This window comes from Colobus angolensis, unplaced genomic scaffold (assembly GCF_000951035.1).
Source record: "Colobus angolensis palliatus isolate OR3802 unplaced genomic scaffold, Cang.pa_1.0 Scaffold16, whole genome shotgun sequence".
Classification (NCBI taxonomy): domain Eukaryota; kingdom Metazoa; phylum Chordata; class Mammalia; order Primates; family Cercopithecidae; genus Colobus; species Colobus angolensis.
Window position 1 is genome coordinate 15,503,127 of NW_012114710.1, and position 26,627 is coordinate 15,529,753.

The 26,627-nt window shown below is 38.6% G+C and overlaps 1 protein-coding gene across 1 annotated transcript; it reads left to right on the forward strand.

The window, feature by feature from the left end:
• IMPA1 (inositol(myo)-1(or 4)-monophosphatase 1) lies at positions 1 to 26,339 on the forward strand. The gene is given in 12 exon segments (XM_011937128.1): positions 1 to 78; positions 378 to 453; positions 456 to 521; positions 524 to 561; positions 3,262 to 3,348; positions 4,039 to 4,172; positions 5,059 to 5,163; positions 8,014 to 8,059; positions 10,357 to 10,465; positions 13,245 to 13,353; positions 23,461 to 23,612; positions 24,991 to 26,339. Coding segments are annotated over 11 exon segments (990 nt in total). The 5' UTR covers positions 1 to 78; positions 378 to 425; the 3' UTR covers positions 25,107 to 26,339.
• Positions 26,340 to 26,627: the final 288 nt, after the last annotated feature.

The following is a 26,627-nucleotide window of genomic DNA, read 5'->3' on the forward strand; positions in this document are numbered from 1 at the left end:
GAGTAGCCCCTCTACCTCCGGAAGAGCCGAGCGTGATAACACCGGGCATAGAGCTAGCCGGACGTGCTCCTACCCAAGGTGAGACCGTTATTTTCCTCACGCTCCCCTCGCCACACCCTCCGGGTTCAGCGGGCGCTCTGTGTTTCCAGCGCGGCCCCTTCCCTCCGCAGGGGCGGGGGCGAGCGCTGTGCGCGGTAGGCGCCTAGGGCGGAGGCCACCTTTGGGTGACCCCTGCCTGCTGCGTTATGCGGAGCTGCCCTGGGCGACCAGGAACAGTTCCGACATTGGAGTAGCGGTTCGCTCACGCGACCTCACTTAACCTCTGGGGCGGCTTCTATGGAATAATTGCCCCTTTTCATGTCCCCAACTCCGAAAAGCTCCGATAAACTTGGTGTATCCCCAGGCCCAGGTAGTCACTCTAAGTGATGGGGCAGCGCCCAGGTCCTGTGCTGCCGCAGTCGCGCTGCTGGGACAGGTGGCCTGGCTCCCACGCTGGAAGGCTGTGACCAGGACTGAAACAGCACAAACAGTTCAGGTGTTTATGGCTTTGGGAAAATGAAAGTGAGTAAACTACGGACCCTGCCCATCAATAAATGTACTGTGATTTATATAGATATAACTATATATAAAAAGATATATAAAATGTACTTATATACTTTATACATAGTATATAAATATTCTTATGTATAGTATATTTACTTATATATAGTATATAAATATATAGTGTGTATATATATATAAGTGTGTGTGTGTGTGTATATATGGTTTTCATCCACCATTCCTGGCCTATAACTCCCATAGCCCTTGACAGGAATCTTGGACCACCTTTCTGTCTTAGAACTGACCATGAAGAAATTATCTGACCTACCTTGTCTGGTTGTAGATCTTAAGACCCCCATTTCAGTAGGGGTCTTGCCCCATATACAGGAGAAAGGAATGCTGGACAGAGGCCAAGATGAATCTGAAGACAGTCCTTGCTAGGTTTCCACAGTCAGTCTGTTCCATTTGGATCCTACTGATTTTGTGGGATCACATTTCTACGCAGTTGTCAATCATGCCTGTCCAACCATGTCCAGACTCAGGACCTCAGTTGCTGTCTGCTCAAGTAACTTACATGTTTCTATCTGCAGGCCATACCTGTGAGCTCAGGATCCATGATTCAGCTGCATAACTGACATCTTTTGATTTTACAGAGGCCTCTCATCTTCTGCTAATTAAACTCCTAATCTCTCAAACTCCTACCTATATCCCAAACTTGACTCTTTTTTTGTTGCTCCCTGTTTCAGTAGACTGTGACTGTTATCCATACAGTTGCCAGAATGGGAAATCTGGACTCTTCCTGTCCCTGGTACTCTGTAGCCCATCTGTTACTGATTCCCTCAAAACAGGTATCTCTTGACTCCCTTAACTTCTCTACCAGCAAAACTTCCCTCCCAGGTTTCAGCCAATCATCAGGTGTCCTCCCACTACTGCATCCTGAATGTAAATCTGCTAACCCTCCATCCACACTCACTTTCTAGGCTTCTGTTCAGTAACCACAATGAAGTGATTCCTGAAGCCTCTTCAATCAGTGTCTTATCCCTAAGGCCCGCCTGTAGGGGATGATCCCCACTACCTCCCCAGCTTTATTCCTCCTGTTTCCTTTCATCTGAGCTGTCACACTTAGGCCCTTCAGTTAGTCTTCATGCCCCAGGCATCCTGCAGTTGAGTGAGTTCATGCGTGTTCACTTGTTGTTCTCCTCTTGGTTTAATCTTGTCTTCAGGGAAACCTGATCTGATGCCTAAGTCCAGGTGAAAGCTCCCTTTTAGATGCTTCTCATTGCACTTCTCCTTCTTAACTTGTATTATTCCAGTTGTTATTTTGCATGTAGTCTTTAATTTTTTATTAATATTGAGTCCCTCCTAGAAAGTGTGAACAGGACCTGATTTTCCTCCCCATGGTGCAGTGTATAGCATATAATAGGTATTCAGTAAACATCTATTGAATGGTGAAGGACATAGTGACTTCTGGGTGGAGAATCCCTAGAAGAGACAGTAGCTTTTGAAATGGGTCCTGAAGAATTTGTAGAGTTACGTTAGTGCTGTTAGAAGGCAGGAGTGTGAGTGGCTTGAGCTGTTTCTGGCAGGAAAGCACGTACAGCTTGAGAACATCTAGTTCTGTTAAGACTAGTGGAGCAGAATGGGAGTAAGAGTGAAAAAAAAAAGTTTGGAAACAATTCGTGAAGAACTTGAAGGAGTTGCTTATATGACTCACAGAGTGGCTTCCTTTAAAACAAAATTTTAAAAAATGCTTTTATCAGGAAGAAAAAGTAACAGGTAGAAATTCGGCATGTGGGTCTTTTGCCCTTCCTTTCCACTCCTGTCCTCTTTCCTATAATGTGGGCCCCAAGATGAATAGTCTTCAAGATGTAACTCTGTGTCTATTTTCTATTGGAAAGGAGACAAAATCAGGGTTGCTTTTTAAATGGTGCCACAGTTTTTAGTCTGACAGCTTAAAAAGCTTTACTGTGCTAGATGCAGACTTCAGAGTGTGATCAAGCCAGTGGTGAGTTATTTTAGTCTTCAGAAGTCAGTGGAAAGCTGGACAGTTTGGAACAGAAATATATGTTCGTTTTTTTTTTCCCCCTCTCTGAAACTCAGGGAAATAAATTTGCTTTTTTACTGTTGTTTTTTTTTTTTTTTTTTTTCCTGGAATTTTCTTTTCTCAGAATGTTATAATACAAGGAACAATGGACTTTAAAATCAGAATTGAGTTCAAGTTCTGTGTCAGTTGTCTGTAATTTTGGGCAAATTATTTCTCATCTCTGAGCCTTAAGTTCTTCATCTTTACACGTAATTTTTTCAAGTACCTTTTGCTGTTTCCCTTCAAGCTTCTTTTTTAGTATTCCCAGTGTTCTTTCTCTTGTTTTCACTTTATTCTCCTCCCAAATATTATGCTAACTTTTAAAGTATTTCTTGCGTTGTTTCTTATCTATTCTCCAAACAAATGTTTTGTTTTTTTTTTTTAAAAAAGTGTAATATGGTATGGACATACTGGGAAACAATTTCATAGAATAGTCTTTATTATGAAAATATTTTAATATAGAAATGAGGTAATTTAGATGAGAAATGTTTTTTACTGGGTATAGGCATAAATCTTGGGAAAAACTCTAGGGCAGGGGGTGAATCCTGAAATGACAGTCTGTTTCTAATTAAGATGCTTTTGTGAACTAACTATTCTATAATTAAGAGTACTAAGACAGTTGTAACTACTTTGTACAGGTATTTGTCAAATATTTTCAGAAGATGGCTGATCCTTGGCAGAAATGCATGGATTATGCAGTAACTCTAGCAAGACGAGCTGGAGAGGTATGAGCTAAGATTTTGTCAGTTATAATGTGATTGGTGGGGACACTGTGTTGTTGCCTTGTTTTGTTTGTTTTGGTTTGGTTTCTTTTTTTGAAACGGTCTTGCTTGTCACCCAAGCTGGAATGTAGTGGCGGGATAATGGCTCACTCCAGTCTCAACTTCCCAGGCTTGGGCTCAAGCAATCCTCCCACTTCAGCCTCCTGAGTAGCTGGAACTGCAGCAGGCATGAGCCACCATGTCCAGCTACTTTTCATTTTTTAAATTTTTGTTTGGAGATGAGGATCCAGGCTGGTCTTGAATTCCTGGACCACCTTGGCCTCCCAAAGTGCTGGGATTACATGTGTGAACCACCACACCCAGCCTGCCTTGTTAAATAAAATACACCCTTTGATCAGTCTACATTTATTTTCATTTTACTAAATACTTTAAATAGAGCGTATACCCTGATTTTATATGATCAAAGTTTCTGTGATGACAGTTGTGAATCTAAAATAAGATGTAAGATTATATAATTTTTGTTTTTAGAAAGACGTAACTATTAAAGGCTTATTTTATAGATGTAAGATATTTTTAAGAATGTCTTTAAAGAATATTATTTAAGACAGATTGAATGTCTTAAACCATTTATGTATTTTATCTATTTGTTTAAAATTATGCCTTTTCTATTTGCTTACCAAAACCTCTTTTTAGGTAGTTTGTGAAGCTCTAAAAAATGAAATGAATGTTATGCTGAAAAGTTCTCCAGTTGATTTGGTAACTGCTACAGACCAAAAAGTTGAAAAAATGCTTATCTCTTCCATAAAGGAAAAGTATCCATCTCACAGGTATTTTGATTTACTCTGTATAGGAAATGTTTATTATCTCACCATTGGGGTTCTGCATATGAGAGTAGCTTGACTACATGGTTCTTGCCAAGGTCTTCCATGAAGTTACAGTCGAAGTGTTGGTCAGGGCTCCAGTCAACTGAAGGTTGTACTGGAGCTCAAGGATCCATTCAGTCATGTGATTGTTGGCAGATGTCAGTTCCTGGGGGAGTTGTCTGCTGGTAGCTTCTCTCAGTTCCTTACCATGTAGCCTCTTTACAGAGTAACTCACAACGTGGAAGCTGACATCTAGTCCGGTGCAGGTGGCACAGGGAGGGAGAAACAGTCTGAACCAGATGCAAATCAGAGGGGCATTTTGTGAACTAGTCTCCAAAGTTTTGTATACTGTCACTTACACTTTATTGGTTAGAAACAAGTATCTGTGTGTAGCTCGCACTCAAGGAAGGGATATTAGGCTCTGCCTCTTGAAGGGAGGAGAGTATTAGAGTGTGTCTGGACCTTTTTTTAGACAGAGTCTCACTCTGTCACGCAGGCTGGAATGCAGTGGCGCGATCTCAGCTCCCTGCAACCTCCACCTCCCAGGCTAAAGCTCATCTCCTGCCTCAACCTTCCAAGTTGCTGGGATTACAGGTGCCTGCCACCATGCCTGGCTAATTTTTGTATTTTTAGTAGAGACGGGGTTTCACCACGTTGGCCAGGCTGGTCTTGAACTTCTGCCTCAGGTGATCTGCCCACCCCAGCCTCTCAAAGTGCTGAGATTACAGGCGTGAACCCCCACGCCTGGCCTGCTGTGTTTTATAGTACTCTGTGTAGCTAAGGAAATGTTATGATTTGGAAATTGTTGAAATCAATGTAAAGATTAAGAGTTTGTCCCACTTGCTTTTAGTTTCATTGGTGAGGAATCTGTGGCAGCCGGGGAAAAAAGTATCTTAACCGACAACCCCACATGGATCATTGACCCTATTGATGGAACAACTAACTTTGTACATAGGTATGTTTTTAAATTTCTAATATAATTACTCTTTACTTATTAACTGGATTGACGTGTAGATACTCTGTTTAGGAACATGTACACTTTAGAAAATTGTATACTTTGTTTATGCTTCTTTATTCTAATAAAGTGTATATAAAATGTAATAGTGGAGCAAAATGTATTATGCAGACTTATCAGATATGGAGGAGGTAAAGAAATATTAATGTGATCTTGTCCTGTGGTGCCAAGTGCCCTGTTCACCATTCTTTTTCCCACTGTTGGCACTATCTAAAAAGGGAAGCAAACAGCATTGCAGCTTTGAGAGTGAGAAGGGCACTTTGCCCTGAATGCCATTTTCTGTTCTTTGAGTGGCACATACCATAGATTTATATGGATCTACTAATATGGATCTATTAGTAGTAACTATGTAAAAATATGTTTTGTTTCTGTTTTTGTTTTTTGAAATGGAGTTTCGCTCTTGTTGGCCAGGCTGGCATGCAATGGCACAGTCTCGGCTCACTGCAACCTCCACCTCCCAGGTTCAAGCGGTTCTCCTGCCTCAGCCTCCCAAGTAGGTGGGATTACAGGCACCTGCCACCACGCCCGACTAATTTTTCTATTTTTAGTAGAGGCGGGGTTTCACCAGGTTGCCCAGGCTGGTCTTGAACTCCTGACCTCAGGTGATCGCCTGCCTCAGCCTCCCAAAGTGCTGGGATTACAGGCGTGAGCCACTGCACCTGGCCAAAAATATGTTTTCAAAAAATAAAAATAAATTTAAAAAATTTAAACTATGTTAAAAAAAATGTATTTTAGTAAAACTAATGCAGTCACTCTTGGAGAGTGTTGTCGATATAGAATGAGTTCAGTCCAGGAGTGAAAAACAGGGTTAAAAAGTGCAGGGGAGGCCCCTCCCCTCAGCCCTTAGGGGGATGGGGATGGGGCCGGGGCCGGCAAAAAAAAAAAAAAAAAAAAATTGCTGGGGTGTTAGGATCGATAGACTTGCATTCTGGTACTTTTTTGCTGGCTTTTTCACCTTAGGCAAGTTAGTTAACCTTTCTAGGCCACAGTATCAAAAAAACATTTATAAAAAGGCCATATTAATAGTACTTGCCTCATAGAATTGTAACTCAACTCTATGAGTAGTACATTCATATAAGAACTTAGTATAGTGCCTGGCACAGAGTAAGTATATGATATTACTAGAAGAAAGCCTGATGAAATTGCCCGTGACAGTTAAAATTAGTAGCTGCTTCTGGTGGGATTACATATAGATGTCATATTTGAAGTTCCCATGTAGTCATACACATCTGTACTATATATCCAATCTTTGAAGTCTACAAAGCTAAGGTTTAGAATCTATATGTGATAGAATATTGTATCTTTTAAATGTGGAAAGATGCTAATATATTTTCACAGAAGAGAAGACTGTACAATACACTGTATAGTATCTTATTTTTGTTAAAAACTTTATTACATATTTAAAAGATTTTACTTTCAATAGCTTTAGTTTCAAGAGTTGAACCTTGATCTTGTCTATTTCCTTGATCTTAATTCTCTTGTGAGTCAGCAGTTACAACCTGTGTTGAGACTGTCATGCAGCTCTGGAAAAATTTTGGCTCAAAGTCTACTTTTCAGAGGCCAAGCCTAAAGTTTGCTGTTGGAGTAGAGACAAGTGACAGTGATTTATTTTGTCCAATGCAGTATTTGTGTTTATCATGATCTAGGATATAGGGAAAAAAAAATCACAGGCCAGGCGCGGTGGCTCATGCCTATAATCCCAGCACTTTGGGAAGCTGAGGCGGGCAGATCACCTGAGGTCGGGAGTTCGAGACCAGCCTGACCAATATGGAGTAACCCCGTCTCTACTAAAAATACAAAATTAGCTGGGTATGGTGGCACATGCTTGTAATCCCAGCTACTTGGGAGGCTGAAGCAGGAGAATTACTTGAACCTGGGAGCTGGAGGTTGCAGGGAGCTGAGATCATGCCATTGCACTCCAGCCTGGGCAACAAGAGCTAAACTTCGTCTCCAAAAAAAAAAAAAGATAAAAGAAAAAATCACTAAAATATATGCTTTTTGACCAAATCGATTTAAAAGTTTTTACAGTTTTCTTCTTTAAACAAATTGATTTAAAAGTTTTTACAATTTTGACTTTTTTTTTTTAAAGAGGGACAGCGTCTCTGTCACCCAGGCTGGCATGCAGTGGCATGATTACAGCTCACTGCAGCCTTGACCTTCTCGGCTCAAGGGATCCTTCTGCCTCAGCCTAACGGGGAAGCTTGGACTATAGGCGTGCACCACCACACTCAGATAATTTTGTAATTTTTTTTTTGTAGAAACAGCATCTTGCCATGTTGCCCAGCCAGGCTAGTCTCAAACTCTGGGGCTCAAATGATCCTCCTGCCTTGGCCTCCTAAATTAGTGCTGGGAGGAGTGAGCCACTGTGTGCGTCCATGAAAAAATATTTTTACATAGCTACTATATTCATAGAATTTGACCTTCAAAAGATAGAAAACACAGTGCAAAATGCCCTTCGCACTTCTATTTCGGGTTTCCCAGGATCGATCTCTGGAGATGACCATTGTTATGAGTTTCTTGTGAATCCTTTCAGAGATGTTTCATGCCTGTAGAAGCATCCTGTGTGAACGTGTGTGTGTGTGGGTATGTGTGTATAATACCTCCACTTTGTCCTATTTACAAAGGGTTGTATACCATACAAACTGTTCTGCATCTTAGATTTTGTGGGGAGTAGAGATGAGATTTTTTATAGGAAAAATTTTAAGAACACTTATATTACGAAAAGATTAATTTTATTAGCAAAAGTTCTACGTTGGTTAATTTGTGTTTTGTCCTTTTTTTTAAAAAAAGATTTCCTTTTGTAGCTGTTTCAATTGGCTTTGCTGTAAATAAAAAGGTATGTTTTTTTAAACATATATTTGATTATATGCCTTGCTCTCATTTTCTGAGAAAAAGTAAATGTGTTTTCATAATAAATTCAGGTTTGTCTGTATATTTTATTTATATAACTGCATTATTTTGAATATAAGCTACAGGACTGTTAAAATTTTCATGGTACATTTCCACTGAATAAAATTTAATGTATTTGAGAAGCAGGAGTTGTAAGGAGAAAATATACACAAGTAACTGAAATACAACTCAGTATTTAGTAACCATGATATATGTGATAGAGTCAGATGGGATAGCAGTTGATATGTGATCTAAAATGCTTCGTGGAAGAGGTGAGATTTGAACTGGGAATGCTTTAGTAGGTGTTAGTGAAGAAATAAGTTTAGAAACCAGCAAGTAGCAGGGGACAAAGCATAGCTGGAAAATACAGACTCTCCTTAGGAACCTACACATAGTTCAGGTTATGTCTTATGTCCAAATACTTATGTCTAAAGTCTGGCAGAATAAAACACATAGCTATAGCATTTCCTTGCTGTTTGGCTACTTAGTTGGTCAAACAGTGAAGAGTGGTTACTAACATTTTACCTACCTATCTTCAAGGAACTTTTCATAATGTAAAATCAACATGTATAAAATCTGTTATAACATTTCTGAACGTAAAACACAAATTAGACAAATGACAGCTTAGCCCCAGGGTTGTATTAATTAGTGAGAATGTCCAGAAGAAGCTAAGTGAGCATTCAGTATACAATCAGCTCTGGGCTATGTGCTGTTCCTGCCGTTGAACTCACAGCTCAGCACAAAGTTAGATGTGTGAACAGGTAAGATGATAGGTGGTGGAACAGTGAAAAAAAATACTGTGGGAACACATGATGTCACCAGTTCTTCTGAGAGTGGGTTGGTAAAATCTTCATAACAGCAGGGGTCTTAGAAGTTGGTCATGTGAGTTGGCCCTTAGAAAACTAGGGGTTTTCCAGATTGGCGGCAAGGGGGTGGGGGTGGGTGGGAAGAGAAAAGCGTTTTAAACAGAAAGAACAGCTTAGAGAAATTGAAGACCATGATATGTGTGGGGAATGGTGAGATGTTCATGATGAGGGAAGTGCTCCAAGTGGCCAGGACAGAGGTTAGTTTGGCCTTACTGTGAGGCACTGTGGCCAGTCCATGGAAGAAAATTGTTTTTGTTTCTAGGTAGTTGGGAACCAGTAGAGGTTTTGAAGTGGAAAGTGACAGATAATTCTAGCAATGTAGAGATTATACTGGGGCGTGGGTGATTCCGAACTAAGTAGAGGCAGTGAGAATAGCCAAGGAAATACAAAATTGGGAAGTATTTTTAAGATTAAATATGAAAGAGATTTATGGGGAAGAAATGGGAGGTGATCAGGCAATTAGTGATTTTGTCTTTGAAATTCTGCAAGACTAGGTTTGGAACCATAGGTTCTTCCCCTGATTATGAGGTTGATGGGAGCCAAAATGAATTTGTGGACTGGAAAGAACCAACCTGTGTGAATATGGAGAGCTAAAAGGGAAATTGAAGCAATGGGAGGAGGAAGAAAAAAGCCTGAGGTGCCTAACTTTTCAGGGTGAGGCAGAAAAGAATGTTCTAAAGTCATAACTCTGAGACAAATTAGTAGGTGAAGTAGAACTAAGAGAATAATGCTGGGAACATGGAGGTAGTAAATTAAATATTGAATAAGTGTTGAGCCAGCAGGCTCCAATTCTTCAGACAAGGCATTTGAGGCAACAAACAACGTTTGTTTATATTCTCTTTGTGGGACTTTCAGAAGAATGAGTGATCAGGGCAGAAGCCACATTGTAATATATTAAGAGGAGAATAAGAAATGCAAAGTAACTCATTGGCAGTGAAGGGAAAAGGGTAGAATAACATTTCAAAGGTTTTGTAAGGAGGAGAGAAACTTAAAGAGAAGGTAGAAGAAGAAAAATCCAAGAGACGAGGGAATCAGCTGATGGAGCAGTTTTTGAGAGAATGTATGTGAGGGTAGGAGTCCTGACACCGGAGAAGTGTTCACTTAGAAAATAGGAAAGCCCTGTCTTCTGAGGCAGGAGGAAGAGAAGTAAGGTGGGTGTTCTTAGATCTGGACCTGGATGGGAGGAGAGTCAAGGATATCAGTTCTGGTGACCTCTTTCTCTTAATTAGTCTGGAAATTAACATTTTAAGTATCCCACAGTTTAGCCATTTCAGTCCATTGTTATTAGTCAGTATACCAGCTTGTCTTGTTATTTTCTTAGAAAAAAGTATATGAAAAATACTTAGGTTTGGTAAAGGAAACTTGATTTCCTCTGCAGATAGAATTTGGAGTTGTGTACAGCTGTGTGGAAGACAAGATGTACACTGCCAGAAAAGGAAAAGGTGCCTTTTGTAATGGTCAAAAACTACAAGTTTCACAACAAGAAGGTAGAGTTAATTCCAATTTTTGGTGCTACTCATATTGTGTACTCAATATTTTATTGTTTTTTAATGTTCACCTGTGGAATTCTCCAAGTGTTAACAGATTTATAAATTGTGTTTATTATCTCTTTATTCTTTTTGACTTCAGTTTTGAATGTGGAGTGGAAGTAGGGAAAGAAATGTAATTGAGCAAACACTTCAGGCTCAACATTATATTTTGTGATAGAGATAGGAAGATGATTAAGACTGGCTTCCGATTGAGAACCCTAAATATCTGAGACAGGTCTCAATCAGTTTAGAAGTTTATTTTGCCAAGGTTAAGGATGCACTCGTGACACAGCCTCAGGAGGTCCTGACGACATGTGCCCAAGGTGGTTGGGGTACAGTTTGCTTTTATAGTCATGAAACATCAATATGTGTAAGATGTACATAAAGGCAGGACAACTAGAAGTGGGGAAGGGGATGGTATTCAGGTTATAGGTAGATAAATGACAAATGATTACATTCTTTTAAGTCTGTAATCAGCCTTTAAATACACAGTTGAGTCTGGCTCAGTGAATCTGCATTTTTACATAAACAATAGGGCAGAGGAAGCAATCAGATACGAATTTGTCTCAGGTGAGCAGAGGGATGACTTTCTGTCCCACACCTGTGAAGATAAGCTGTCAGTCTACATTGCCAGAGCAAAATTCAGCCAGAACTGTTTTAGGGTAAAGATCTTGAGGTCCCATAAGGAATTTCCTTTTGGGGAAATTGTAAGGGAGGTATGTAGCTCTTTTGTCTTTGTAGGTGTCTTATTTAGGAATTAAGTGGGAGACAGGATTGCCTGACACAGTTCCCGGCTTGACTTTTCCCTTTGCTCAGTGATTTTTGGGTCCTCAGATTTATTTTCCTTTCACACTGTCCTTGTGGAGTTCATGGTTTATGTTTTATCTACTGCATCTAAAATTCTTTATAGAATTCCTCTGATCTGATGCCCCTAGGACCAATTACTACAAAGTAAATGGGGAGGAAAAAAGCCCATTAAAGCTGGGAATCACTGAAAATGAGACATATATTTTATATGAGCCAAATGGCAATTTAAGTTCTTCCTTCTCTATTACATCTGTCGGCCTCAAAAAAGGAAGCACAGGCAAAATTAATGTAGAGAGTTTATTTGGGCCGAAGTTGAGGACTGCAGCCCAGGACACACTTCTAGATTACCTTGGAGTGTGCTCCAGAGAACTTAGCAGAGGCTCAGGTTTTTAAAGAAAAAGGGACACACTGGGAGAGGGGATGATTAGAAAAGTTGTACTTCAGGAATTCTCATTTGTTTACAGAAATAACATTGCTTAGTGATTGGCTATACACTGTTGAATTATAGGGTGTATGGCATTTTATGGCTGCTTGGCATCAGTGAGTCTAGAGCCCACATAGCAAGCGGCTTCAAGTGGTAATTATTTAACTCCAGGGGAGTGAGACTGTGTGTTGGTATATTTTAAATGCCTCTTTGGGCTTTATAATTTAAAGGCACTGGCACTCTGCAGATTAAAACTTTTCTTTTTCTTTCTCCCAGCTTATTGAAGTTTTGAGTTACTGTTCTTCCATAAACCACATCAGTTTCCACAGTTTGCACTTTGAGATTCTTTTCAGTGCAGCAAGAACTTAGAAGTACTTGCAAAATAATTTGAGTTTAGAATCTTTCTAGGCTTTTATACTTTTTCCCCTCAATCAAACACTTAATTTAAGAGCAGATTTTTAGGCTATTTCCTTTTTATGAAAATCTAAGACCCCATGAAATGGAGGATGCATTCTTATTTTTCTAGATGTCAACATGTGAGAAAATACAAATCTTAGACCTGAAGGAATATGGTAGCTTTCATAGAAACAACTCTTTTCCTTTGCATAGTCGTTCTTCACTTTAAAAGTACTAAATTATGTAACCTTTTTTTTTTTTTTTTTCTGAGACAGAGTCTTGCTCTGTCACCCAGCCTGGAGTGCAGTGGCGTGATCTCGGATCACTGCCACCTCCGTCTCCTGGGTTTAAGCTATTCTCCTGCCTCAGCCACTGGAGTAGCTGGGAGTACAGGTACGCGCCACCATGCCCAACTAATTTTTTGTATTTTTAGTAGAGACGGGGTTTCACCATGTTGGACAGGCTGGTCTCGAACTCCTGACCTCGTGATCTGCCCACCTCCGCCTCCCAAAGTGCTGGGGTTACAGGTGTGAACCACCGTACCCAGCCCTAAATTATATAACTATTAAAAGTAGTACAACAGTTACAGAAATGCTCAAACACAGCTGGTGAACATACATCTCAACTGCTGAGAGGAGGTGAGATGTGGGGTGTTGGGTGTGTCCTGAGTTTCAAATGGAAAACCTTGGATAACCTGTCAGTCTTGTAAATGGATGTCAGAGAATTTTACTTTCGTTGTAAAAGTAAAATTTTTACTTTTACTGTAATTTGTTTTCTTTCAAATATATACATAAATCCCTTATTGAATTTAATCTCTCCTTTTTCCTTTTTAAATATTTAAGGCATTTGCTGTTTCCCACTAAAGGTATTATGTATGCAGGCAAATTGGTTACGTTATATACTTTCTCAGGAAGGGCCTAAGCAGCTGGACTCTGATGCTTATAAAAAGGATCACTTGGGGATAATTAATTTATCAGTATTTTATTATTTAAACGCTTATAAAGAAACATGATAAAACAAGGAAGAGGGATACAAATGCCCTCTTCTGAATTACAAGTGTCAGATATTTTCTAGAATTCTAAATATTGAAACCTAACTCTTTCTTTCTAGATATTACCAAATCACTCTTGGTGACTGAGTTGGGCTCTTCCAGAACACCAGAGACTGTAGGAATTGTTCTTTCTAATATGGAAAAGCTTTTTTGCATTCCTGTTCATGGGTAAGTTCTTTACCACCTCTATTCTCTCTCTCTCTCTCTCTCTCTATACATGTGTATGTGCATACACACACCTTTTTTTTTCCTGTACCATTTTAGAATGAATTATATACATCATGGTTTCTGAAGAATAGGGAGATTCTGTTCCATAACTATGAAAACATTGATTTCATAAATATACTTTTTAATCTAATTTGTCATCCATATTCAGTTTTGTCAGTTAATCTGCTAATGTTCTTTATAGATTTGTCTTCCAACAGAGTAGGATTCAGTCGAGAGTCAGCGTTATTACTTTTAGTCGTCGTGTCTCCTTAGCCTTATTTGATCTGGAGCATTTCCACAGCCTATGAAATTACTTCCTTTAAGTTTTCAAATTATTTGCATAGAAGTGTGTAAGATAGACTCTTATAATTAATTTCTGGCTTCTCTGTATCAGTGGTTATTTCCCCTTTGTCACCTATTTTGTCTATTTGTGCTTTTTTCCTTGTTCTTTTTTCTCAAAGAATCAGGATTTTAACTTTAGATGGTTTTTTCTTTTCTGCACAATTATTTTCATCCTCGTGCTTTCTTTTGGTTTACTTTGTTTCCTTTTTTCTTCCTTTTTGATTAGAAAATTTATTTTAATTCCTTTATGTTTATTGATGTAGGTATTTAGGCTATGAATTTTCATCTGATCACTGTTTTCATTATATCCCATAAATACTGATACTTAATGTTTTCATTATAATTATTTTTCATGAATTCTGTAATTTGCTTGTATTTCCTCTTTTACTGAAGAGTTATATTAAATTTTCACAACGAGGGTCTTAGTCCATTTTCTGTTGCTCACAATACCTGAAACTGGGTAATGTATACGTATAAAGAAAAGGAATTTATTTCTTACAGTATAGAGGCTCAGAGGTCCGAGGTCAAGGGGCTGCATCTGATGAGGGCCTTCTTGCTGGTGGGGATTCTTTGTAGAGTCCTGAGGCAGCACAGAATGTGACATGGTGGGCTGAGCATACTAGCTCAGGTTTCTGTTCTTCTTATGAAGCCACCGTCCTAGTCCTAGGATAACTCATTAATCTGTTAACCCATGAGTGGATTAATTCATTCATGAGGGCATAGCCCTCTTAGGGACCCCACCTCTCAGTACTGCTAGATTGGGGGTTAAGTTTCAACATAAGTTTTGGAGGGAACAAACATTCAAACCACAGCATTCCACCCCTGACACTCCCCAGATTTGTCTTTTTCCACACAAATACACTCATTCTATCCCAGTGTCCCAAAGTCTTCACTTGTTCTATCACAAACGTAAAAGTTTAAAGTCCAGAGTCTCATTTATGAGCCTGTGAAATCAAAACAAGCTATCTGCTTCAAAGATACAATAGTGACACAGGCATAAGACAAACATTCCCATTCCGAAAGGGAAAATTAGGCAAAAAGAAAGAACAGGCTCTATGCAAGTCCAGAACCCAGCAGGGCAGACATGAAATCTTAAAGCTGAAGAATAATCACTTTTGACTGCATGTACCACCTCGTGGAGACACTGGGGGTCGAGGGCTGGGTAAAGGCCTCTGGCAGCCCTGCCCCTGTGGCTTTGCAGGGTATAGCCCATATGGCTACTGGCATGGGTTGGAGTCCAGTGCCTGAAACTTTCCAAGGTGTACCTTGCATGCTGCTGTGGTGACTCCACAGTTCTGAGGCCCAGGTGGTGGTCCTGCTTTCGTGGCTCCACTAGTCAGGCATTACCCTGTTGGGGACTCCCTGTGGTGGCCTTACTTCCTGGGCTCTACTAGGCTTTACCTTGGTGGAGAGTCTCTGCTACCAGTAACCCCACAGTTCCACTGTGGCTCTGCCCTTCAGACAAGTCTCTTCCTGGGCTCCCAGGCTTCTGAGGACAATCTTTAAGGCCAAGTGGAGGCTGGAAAGCCTCCACAGCTCTTCCTTTATGCAAGCTTGCAGAATTGGTATCTTGCTGCTAACATTTACAACTTATACCTTGTAGAGATGTAGTATAAGCTACACCTAGGGTCACTTGACCTTGGCTGGGGTGCAGGGAGCACAGTCTAGGATGGCCCTGAGCAACCAGCATTGGAGAGTATCCCAGGCCCATTCCGTGAAACCATTCTGCACTCCTCTGGGCCTGTAAAGGGAGGGGCAGCCTTGAAGATCTCTTAAATGCCTTCAGGTCCTTTCTTTCATTGTCTTTAGAAATAACACCTGGCTCCTGTGTAGCTGTGCTAATCTGTTTAGCAAATGGTTCCTGGCTAACTCTTGGTTTCCTCCTTTGAACATACCTTTTCACTCTTTACTTGGCCAGGCTAAGAGTTTTCCAAATTTTTTTGCTCTGCTTCCTTTCTTTTTGGTTGGTTGGTTGTTTGCTTTGCTTTTTGGAGATGGGATCTCACTGTGTTGCCCAGGCTGGATTGCAGTGGTGCAGTTATAGCTCACTGCAGACTCACCTCCTGGGCTCAAGTAGTCCTCCCACTTCAGCCTCCCAAGTAGCTGGGACCACAGATTTGCATCACCACATCCAGTTAATTTTTGTATTTTTGGTATTTTGTGTAGAAATGGGGTTTTGCCATGCTGCCCAGGCTGATCTCCAACTCCTGGGCTCAAGCAATGTGCCCAAGTTGGCTTCCCAAAATGCTGTGATGATAAGTGTAAGCCACTGCATCTGGCCACTCTGCTTCCCCTTTAGTTATAAATTTGTCTTTAAATTACTCCTTTGCTTGCAAATCTCAGCAAAGTGGCCAAAAGCAACCATGCAGCTACTTCTATAATTTGTTTAGAAATTTCTTCTGCCAGATACCCTAATTCATTACTCTTAAGTTTAGGCTTTCAAGAAACCCTCAGTCGGCTGGCCACGGTAGCTCACGCCTGTAATCCCAGCACTTTGGGAGGTCGAGGCGGGTGGATCATGAGATCAGGAGATCAAGACCATCCTGGCTAACATGGTGAAACCCTGTCTCTACTAAAAATACAAAAAATTAGCCAGGCGTGGTGGTGGGCGCCTGTAGTCTCAGCCACTCGGGAGGTGGAGGCAGGAGGATGGCGTGAACCTGGGAGGCAAAGCTTGCAGTGAGCCGAGATCACACCACTGCACTCCAGCCTGGGCGACAGAGCGAGACTCTGTCTCAAAAAAAAAAAGAAACCCTCAGTCATGGACACAGTTCAGACAAGTTCTTTGCCAGTTGATAACCAGGATGGCCTTTCCTCCAGGATCCGATACCTTGTTCCTCAGGTTTATCTGAGACCGCATCAGAATACTGTTCCTATTTCTATCAGCATTCTGGTCAGAGCCACTTAACCCAGTCTCTAAGGCATTCCAAACTTTCCCTGGTCTTGTCTTCTAAGCCCTCACAAAATTTTCCTTAATGCTTCATTCACGGAAATGCAGGCATTTTCTAGCCTGCTCCTCTGAATTCTTCTATCTTCTACCTATTACTCATTTCAAAGTCGTTTCTGCATTTTCAAGTATTTGTTATCAGCATCACCCCACCCTTAACCTATAAGCCATGAACCTAGAAGGCAAAGCCCTTATAACCTAATACCTCTTAAAAGGCACCCCCACCAATACCGCCACATTGGGGATTAAATTTCAGCATGTGTTTTGGAGGGGACAAACATTCAACCATAGCAGACACCTTTTTGGTTTTTTAAAAATTCATCTTTAATCTCTAGTTTTATTACATTATAACAATTCTGCCTTCTGAAACCTGATGTTTTCTTTGTGCCCTATTCTGTGATCAATTTTTGTAAGTTTCATATGCACTGAAAAATAGTAAAATTCCTTATTTCCAGGGTGTAACATTCAATATATAGCCAAAAGATTTACCTAATTAATTTTTTTTTTTTTGTCTATTTGCCCTGTCTTATACTGAGAGTCTCTGATGTATCAGTGTTTTATTATTAGTGTAATTCTCTGTATTTCTTCTTGCAACTCTTTTATTTTATGTAGGTGGAAGCTATGTTATTTGATGTCTTTTCATAATAGTTACATACTTAGTTTATTGTATACTTTTTATGTATTCTTTGTCTTGTTTCATGCTTTTGTGCTTGAATTTTACTTTGACATCAGAATTGCAATTCCTGCCTTTTTTTTTTGTTTTTTGGAGACAGAGTCTCGCTCTGTCACCCAGGCTGGAGTGTAGTGGTACAGCCTCGGTTCACTGCAACCTCCGCATCCCAAGTTCAAGCAATTCTCCTACCTCAGCCTCCTGAGTAGCTGGAATTACAGGTATGCATCACCATGCCTGGCTTTTGTATTTTTAGTAAAGACGGAGTTTCGCCATGTTGGCCAGGCTGATCTGGAACTCCTGACCTCAAGTGATCCACCCACCTCTGCCTCCCAAAGTGCTGGGATTACAGGCGTTAGCCACTGTGCCCGGCCCCTGCTTTCTTACTTTTACTGTTTGCCTGATAAATCTTTGTCCACCCTTTTATTTTTAGTCCTTTGAACCACTGCATTTGAAGTTGTATACAGCATTGCGTGAAATTTCACTTTATAAGTCAATTTGAAATCTTTTGAACAGATAGGTTAGGCCTATTAATTTATTGATATGACTGCTTTCGTCTCAATTCTGTTGTATTGTTGTGTGTTATAATTACTGTCTGTATGATGTTATAGTTACTGTATTCATTTGATGTGCCTTCTCTGCCTCTTTTAAAATTTCTTTTTGTGTTTATAAAGATTACGTTTTATTCCAGCAGGTTTCTTTTGTAATAAAACTTTTATAGTACCTTTAATATTCTTTTCTTACTTAACTATTTACTATCTAGAATGTTTTGGCTTCACCTACTGCCTATGTAACAGTCTCCCAGTCCCCTTCCTATGTAACAGTCTCCCAGTCCCCTTTTCTCTCTCTTTATCCCAGTTTTAAAGTTGCATTCTGTCTACTTTGCCAGAAGATATTATATTTACATATTCTTCAACCCATGACCCCACTCTTTGATCCTAGTTCTTCATTTGACGTTATAAAATGCTCGCAGTCCTTTTGTGAAGTGTTCCAGCCACCTTTTTAATTGGATGAAGTTCATCCTTTAGTAGATTCCTTGGGGGATATGTGCACAGTTTTCCCTGAGTTTGGGTATTTTCCAAAATGCTTTTCTGTGGCCTTGAGACTTGAAGGACAGCTTGGCTGGATATAGTATCCTTAATGAAAGTATAAATTTCTTGAAAATGTTCTTTCACTGTTGCCTTGCTTTGTATATTGTTTTTGAGAAATCTGATGCAAATCTAATTTTTCTTGGCTTTTACATGATTTTATCTTTTAACTAGAGGCTGTTTTTTTTTTCCGCCTTAATTGTTGGCTAACAGTTTTTAAAGGATGTATCTTAGAATTGCTCATTCTGGGTCAGTTATCTGTTTCAGTATATAGGCTCATGTCTTTTTAATTTCTGGGAAGTTTCCTTAAGATATAGTTTAGTACTAGTGCACTTCTGTTATTTTTTTCTTTAAAGACACCAGTAGGAATGCTCCATCTCCTTTGTGTCTTCATTTCAGCCATTTTCTCTGTTTCTTTTTACTTCTTTTATTGCTTTTCCTAATTTCTCTTTATTAAGTTTTCTTTTCATCTATTCTTTCATTGGCACCTTGTAATTTATTCTTCATTCCTAACATTATTTTATCTTTTATTCCCCCCCCTCCATTTCTTTCCTGAGTTCAGCCATCTTGTTTTATGTATGTATTTTGGTCCATTTCTGCTCTTAGTTTCTATATCGCTGATGTAACTTTTTTTTCAGTATTCACAAGTTTTTGTTTGAAAGTATTTAATTCGGATTGGATTGATATTCATTTTATTCCCCTTCATTGTTGGTTTTCGGGGAGAGACTTTACAACAAGCAGAAAAAACAAAACCATTTTATTAACAGCGTCTGATGTTTTGCAGTAGTTTTGTGTGAATGTGGTCTACTTTTTTCTACTTTCACTTCATTTTGTGATCAGGGTTCCTGCTTTCTGAATTTCTTATTTTGCCAGTTGTGCCCTTCTGTGCATTTTCTTTTATGAATATCTACTGGTTGTAGATAGAGTTGGCTTGTCTTTTGTTTATCATTCATTTCTGCAGTATCCTTAAGTTTTCACTCTTAGTTCCTACTTTTCCTTCACTTGTTTCCAAGGAATACCATCTCTGCTATCTTATCTGATTCTCCTTCAGAATCACAGCTTCTCTGAGGCTGCCTGGTCAGATTCTGCATATTTTCTAGCCCGTTACCTATAGCCAGGACTATGAATTACCAAGTGCTGATCTGTGCTCAGTGTTTCTGTTTTTGTGTTTATTGTCTCACTGACTCTTTTCTGAGGGTGGTTTTGTCTTTGTTCCCTGTGGGTCCTCTGCTCCTCCCTGTTCTTCCTCACAAAGTCTTTTCTGCCTTCTCTCCCCTACTCTGTGTATGTTTGGGCCTCCGGTGCTCTGTTAGAATTTATATGTTTGTTTTTCTTCTACTTAGATGTAGTTTGAGAGTTTGTGTTTCCTGATTTCTAGCTGATGGAATGGGTCCTATGGGTTTTATTTTTCCTCCTGGTTGATTTCGTTTTATTATATTCCAGGGGGATGTATAGGGAGTTCCAAATTGGCATGCCATTATTATTCTCCAAACCTCAGAGTCCCTCTATAATGACAGTTTCATAAATGAAGAAATTAAAAGGAAATATTTATCCTTACTTTTATCCTTAAATCTTCAAGAAAAGCTAGAGGTTTGAGGTCCATCACTTTAGTGTAGTTAATACTATATCTTATTTTTTTTTTTTATTTTTTTTCTGAGACAGAGTCTCGCTCTGTCACCAGGCTGGAGTGCAGTGACGCAAGCTTGGCTCACTGCAGCCTCTGCCTCGGGGGTTCAAGTGATTCTTCTGTCTCAGTTGCCGGAGTAGCTGGGACTACAGGTGCCCACCACCACGCCCAGCTAATTTTTTTGTATTTTTAGTAGAGACAGGGTTTCATCATATTAGTCAGGATGGTCTCGATCTCTTGACCTTGTAATTCACTTGCCTTGGCCTCCAAAAGTGCTGGGATTACAGGCATGAGCCACCGCAGCCGGCCATTAAATATTATTTCTTTGACCATAGTTGTTTATATGAAAAATCATAAAAATCCTTTATTGAACAAAATATGGTGATTGTGAATAACAACAGGTAATATTTTCACCACCTAATATTTCTGTCTTTTTCTTTGTGAAAATATCACTGAGTTATAAGAGTCTTAGAACTGATCAAAGATCATCTAATAATCCAGCTTTATTTTGTAGATGAGTTGACTGAGGTTCAAGTAGGTGATGTGGCTGCTTGAGATGGCACAGCTGGATGGAAGTGTGACTAGAATCCTGGCTCCCAGATCATTTCTCTTTCTTCAATATTGCACTTCTCTTAGGAATCAGACCCTTCAAAATACAGTTTGACTATGTACAAACTAATTATGTACTATGCGTATGTGGTCTATATAGTAATGAGTAAAGTAAAAGAGAGTCTCTGTCAAATAGCTACAGAACCTCCCAGAATGATGCCCTTGAGGGAAGGGCAATAAACTTGCTGCTACACTGTGCTGTCTTGAAGCAAGGACTGTAAACACGGGCTATAAAAAGGTTATGTTACTCATAAAAAAACTGCAAGAGGTTTACAACTTTAACCTTTAATTTTGCTGTTGGCTGAAATAAAAACTAATTTTTACTTCAGATTTTTTTCAAAAGTATAACCAGGAAAATATTACTAAGAAGTACCAACTTACTGATTGCTTTTATAATCTTTTGCATTCAGCTGATTCTTCAGTTTTACAATGGGATTTCAGAATTACTTATACAAAACAATTAAACTAAAGAGAGTTATAATCTGAATGAATGCTTTAAACAAGCAGAAACAGTCTAATAAGTTCCTAAGAACCAACATTTATGAGGCAAAGTACATTATTCTGAATCCATTTCCTTTGTTTAATTTTCAGGAATTCATGCAGATGAAATCCACTATGTATGGTATATGTTATTTTCTGACATTATGGTTTAGAGAATAATTTTATCATAAAATTAGCTATTTTTATTATGGACATTTTATATGCTAGGCACTCTGCTAGGTGCTTTACAAATATTAGCTGTAGTCATTACTACATTTGTCTAAAATAAATTGGAATCTTTATTTGATGACATGACATGGGAGCAAACTCAAATCTTTGTGACATCAAATGTAATCCTTTTTACAATATAGCATGTTAGCTATATAGGTGGACCACAGCTGTATAGGAGGACCACATAAGATAAGATTCGGAACACATAGTGCAGAATCTACACCGTAGTCTTAATTACCTGGTAGTTAAGTAATCTGTTTGGTAATCCTTTCGTAATATTTTCCATAAAAGAATATTCTCTTGCTGATTGCAAGACCGCTTGCTTGAGATCCCATGATGCTCATTAGAAGTGACGGAAGCACTGCTAGTAGGTATCACTGTTGTTCGGCTAGCCTAGGATTCTATATCTGAATAGAATACCAGGGAATTAACTATGAAAGACCTTGGTATTTGCATTCTATGATATGAGATATCAAATATCACATCATATCTCGTGAGATGTGGGGAAATGCACTTTTCTTTATAACTAAAAAACTGCCACTAAAGTTAATTTGATTTTATTTATCTGGGAAACAAACATCTGTGGAAATTTGGTGCACTTACTAGTACTTTCTCAGATTTGATGTGCTTCAAAAACATATGATGGAAAACATATCAGATCAATGACATCATGTTATTCTAATCCTTTTTAAAATTTCTTTGGCATAAAGGATGTACTTAGGTGCAATTTTTTTGTTTTTATTTTTGAGATATAAAACAAATGCCACATTAGTCATCAGTTTCCCATGTTTTTAAATAAGTAAACTGTGAAAGATCTCATTGAACAGAACTCACTCCCTTATTGCCATCGCTTTAAACAGTTGCAGAAGGAATTTGTGTAAAAACCACTTGAAAGTAACTAGCAGACATGATGACGTTTGTCTTCTAAATACACATTTCAGTGTGTATGTCTTTAATAAAAGGGACATTGTGTAACATAGCCACAGTACAATGATAAAAGGAAATTAACATGGATACATAATCTAATATAAAGACTTTATTCAAATTTTGAAAATTTTAATCCAACGTCCAGTCTAGAGTCATGGATTGCATTTAGTTGTCATTTCTCATCAATTTCCTTTAATTTAGAACTTGCTTAGTCTTTGTCTTTTATGACCTTGACATTTTTCAGAAGTATAGGCCAGTTATTTTGCAGTCTGTCTCTTGAATTTGAATTTGTCTAGTTTCCTCATGATTATATTTGGATCATGGATTTTTGGCAGGAATGCCACAAAGGTAATATTCTGTCCTTCTCAGTGCATTTTATCAGGCACATTTCTTTTTGTCCCATTTTGAGTGATATTAACTTGGATCACTTGGTAATGGTAGACCATTGTAAAGATGCTATTTTTCTATTGTACTTATTATGTATCTTGTGGAGAGACACTTTGACACTCTATAAATATCAGACTTTCACCCATTAATTTTAACATTGATGATTCTTTACTGAATAAATTATTGCTACAATTGCTATCAAGTGTAGTCATATTCAACTTAACTTGGATTCAAGGAAGAAGTGCTATGAGAGGGCAAACCTACAATAATTTTCCACGGCAGGCTTAGGTCTGTGCAGAGCCTGGAATGCTGTTGTTGCTTTAGGCACATGTATGACGCACACCCAGTTGAGAATGACCCATACCATGATATTTTACACCTCCTAGAGACTGTTGGCATTGTGGGTATGTGTATATGTGTGTAAAATAATATAAGCTTTAGTAACTGGATTTAGACAAATATTAATATACTTGCATTTCATTGTTGTAGAATTAACCATTATCTTTATTTTTTATGAAAAATTATTGTTTTAATGTTTATCTTATTGAAGTATTGCTTTGTGAGGGTTTTGTGATTTATACACCATGATAATTAGATTTATACATATTTTTTATTTTACAATTAGATATCACCTCTTAAAATCTTTATCCTCTAGACTGTTCCAAGTTTCTTCAGTTGACACTTAAAGTGAAGTTAAGGAGGAATATCTTACTTGAATGGATTATTTTTTCCAATTTTATTTATAAATTCTATTTGTTAGGATCCGGAGTGTTGGAACAGCAGCTGTTAATATGTGCCTTGTGGCAACTGGTGGAGCAGATGCATATTATGAAATGGGAATTCACTGTTGGGATGTTGCAGGAGCTGGCATTATTGTGACTGAAGCTGGTGGCGTACTAATGGATGTTACAGGTAGAATTATGGAGAGTGAAGCAGATCTCCACACATCTGTTGGACTTTTCTCCATATGTAAAATTTAAAAACCTTTTTGATATACGTTATACTGCATCTTTTGAAGCAGAAACAAGCTATGTAATTGTGTGCAAAATCAAAATAAGCTTTAGGAGATAGAGGTAAGGATAAGAGGTAATGGTAATGTGAGACTTACAATAATAAATGGCTAATCCTTTTCTAGTGTGAGTTTCAGGTACTCCTGAAAGGCTGTAGAAAAAGCCTAGACCAAGTTTGTCCAACCTGCAGCCCATGGGCCACATGTGGCTCAAGATGGCCTTGAATGCGGCCCAACACAACTTTGTAAACTTTCTTAAAACATAATGAATTTTCTTGCGATTTAAAATTTATTTTTAGCTCATCAGCCGTCATTAGTGCTAGTGTGTGTTATGTGTGAGTCAAGACAATTCTTATTCTTCCAGTGTGGCCCAGGGAAACCAAAATATTGGACACCCTTGGCCCAGACAGTCACTGAGTCTGAGGCTTATACCTAGAGCTCTTTGAATGGTGACAATGGTGATAGTTGATGATGGACTTCCTCCACCATCACTTTCTGTGTTGAGACTAGAGAAATTAAATTAATTGCTTTCAACTGATCGTGAAAATTTTAAACTAAAGTGTGAATCTGGGTTGAAAGAATTGACCAGTGATCTGGGAGAAAGGCAACAAAGAAATAAGGAATTGGGAAGGACAGTGGTATGAAAATCCATTGGATTCACACTTTCTGTCCAAAGATTTTTTTTTTTATTTATTTTTGAGATGGAGTCTCACTGTGTCACGCAGGCTGGAGTGCAGTGGTGCAATCTCGGCTCACTGCAAGCTCTGCCTCCCGGGTTCACGCCATTCTCCTGCCTCAGCCTCCCTAGTAGCTGGGACTACAGGTGCCTGCCACCACACCTGGCTAATTTTATTTTTTGTATTTTTAGTGGAGACGGGGTTGCACCATGTTAGCCAGGATGGTCTCGATCTCCTGACCTCGTGATCCACCCACCTCGGCCTCCCAAAGTACTGGGATTACAGGCATGAGCCACTGCGCCCAGCCCTGTCCATAGATTCTTAAACAATAAAGAGATAATAAGAATGTACAAAAATAGAAATAGAGAAAATAAGACATTTTCTAACTGGTATGACTTCATTATTTACTCAAACATTATGCTTGGAAACTTAGTTATATATTGTCTAAGCTTATACGTTGTAGAAATGTAACAGAGTAGATTTTTGTTTAAGAAAACTGAAAGTATTAAAATGTTATGTGACCATAGTACATATTGCTATACTCGTTTTATATGAATTATTTTTGTACCAGATAAAACTATTTTTCATACTTGTTTGCTCTTAGGTGGACCATTTGATTTGATGTCACGAAGAGTAATTGCTGCAAATAATAGAATATTAGCAGAAAGGATAGCCAAAGAAATTCAGGTTATACCTTTGCAACGAGACGATGAAGATTAATTACGGCAGCCTCATAGTCAATCGCAGTTGCTTTTCCCCAGATTTGGTGACTTATCGATGGATATGTGTTTTGGATGTATGATATGCTTGGTTTAGATTCTTTGTCCAGGTTAAAAATTTGGAACTTGTTCCTTATTTTACTATGACTAGGTTTGCAAGACTTGACATAATGTTTGTTTCACTGATTTAAAACATTTTGCATGTAAGGATGTACTTTAGAAGACATACCCAGGAAGTACAGTTGATAAATATAACATCAACTGAAATAGTCAATTAGCAATTTTGTGTTTCTAAAATATCTATGGTCCCCTGAAATTTTGACTTACTATATAGGTGCAGAGACACCCACTTAGAAAGTTAACTGTTTGGAAAAACATTTCTCTTTAGTTTCAGAAACCATATATAATTAAATTTGTAAGGACATACTAAGTACCCTAGGCCAACGTTTTTTTCTTTGCAGAGAACCTTTTGTGTTTTATTCTTCACTGTTCATATAGCACCTGGCCCATTACATGTCTGGGCAACTAAAAACAAACATTGTGAGAATGAATATTTTTAAGGTAGTAATTCCTAGTTATAATAGATACATAAAGTAATGAACTCAGCATTCTGTATTTTTGCTTCAGGTTTGAAATAAAAATTATCTAGTTAAATTTTTTATGTTTCACATTACCATGCCATCAGATAGCATTGCTTATTGTGGGCATTTCTGCAGTGAATACATTTTCCAAAACAGTTAAATTGTCAGTTTGGATTTGCTTTAAAGTCCTGTGTAAGAGAGAAGAAACTATTTCTATAATACAAAGCATTCTCATCAGATATCTGACATAATTAGATACAATATAACATTTTGCTAAGTTCAGTAGGTGTTTATACTGATTTGATTGTGCTGGCAAATATACTGTATTGTTAATATTGAACTATTTATTTTTCTCTTAGTCTTGTTAATTAATTAACTTCATTGCCGCTGGATTCTCTTCAGCCTTTAAAAATATTTCTTAGTTGTCATTGCTCTGCAGAACTCAAATAGAAAATTATACTGGTTCATAGACATTTTTAAAGGGTTAATTTATTGTTCAGCCTTATCCCTTGGCATGTGAACAGACTACTAGACTTATTGTAGGTTCATATGAGCTTTGTGTTGTAAAATGAAAAGTGCTTCTATAAAGTTTTCAAGGTAGGAAGTGATTTTATTGTTGTTTATATCTAATATATTAAAGATGTGTGATACTAAGGTTTAAGTACTATAATTACTGTATTTGTACTGTTGATCACATGTACTTAAAACATCTGATACTGTATTCTCAGCGGGACGTGGTGGCTCACGCGTATAATCCCACCACTTTGGGAGGCCGAGGCAGGTGGATCACAAGGTCAGGAGATCGAGACCATCCTGGCTAACATGGTGAAACCCTGTCTCTACTAAAAATACAAAAAATTAGCTGGACATGGAGGCGGGCGCTTGTAGTCCCAGCTACTTGGGAAGCTGAGGCAGGATAATGGCATGAACCCGGGAGGTAG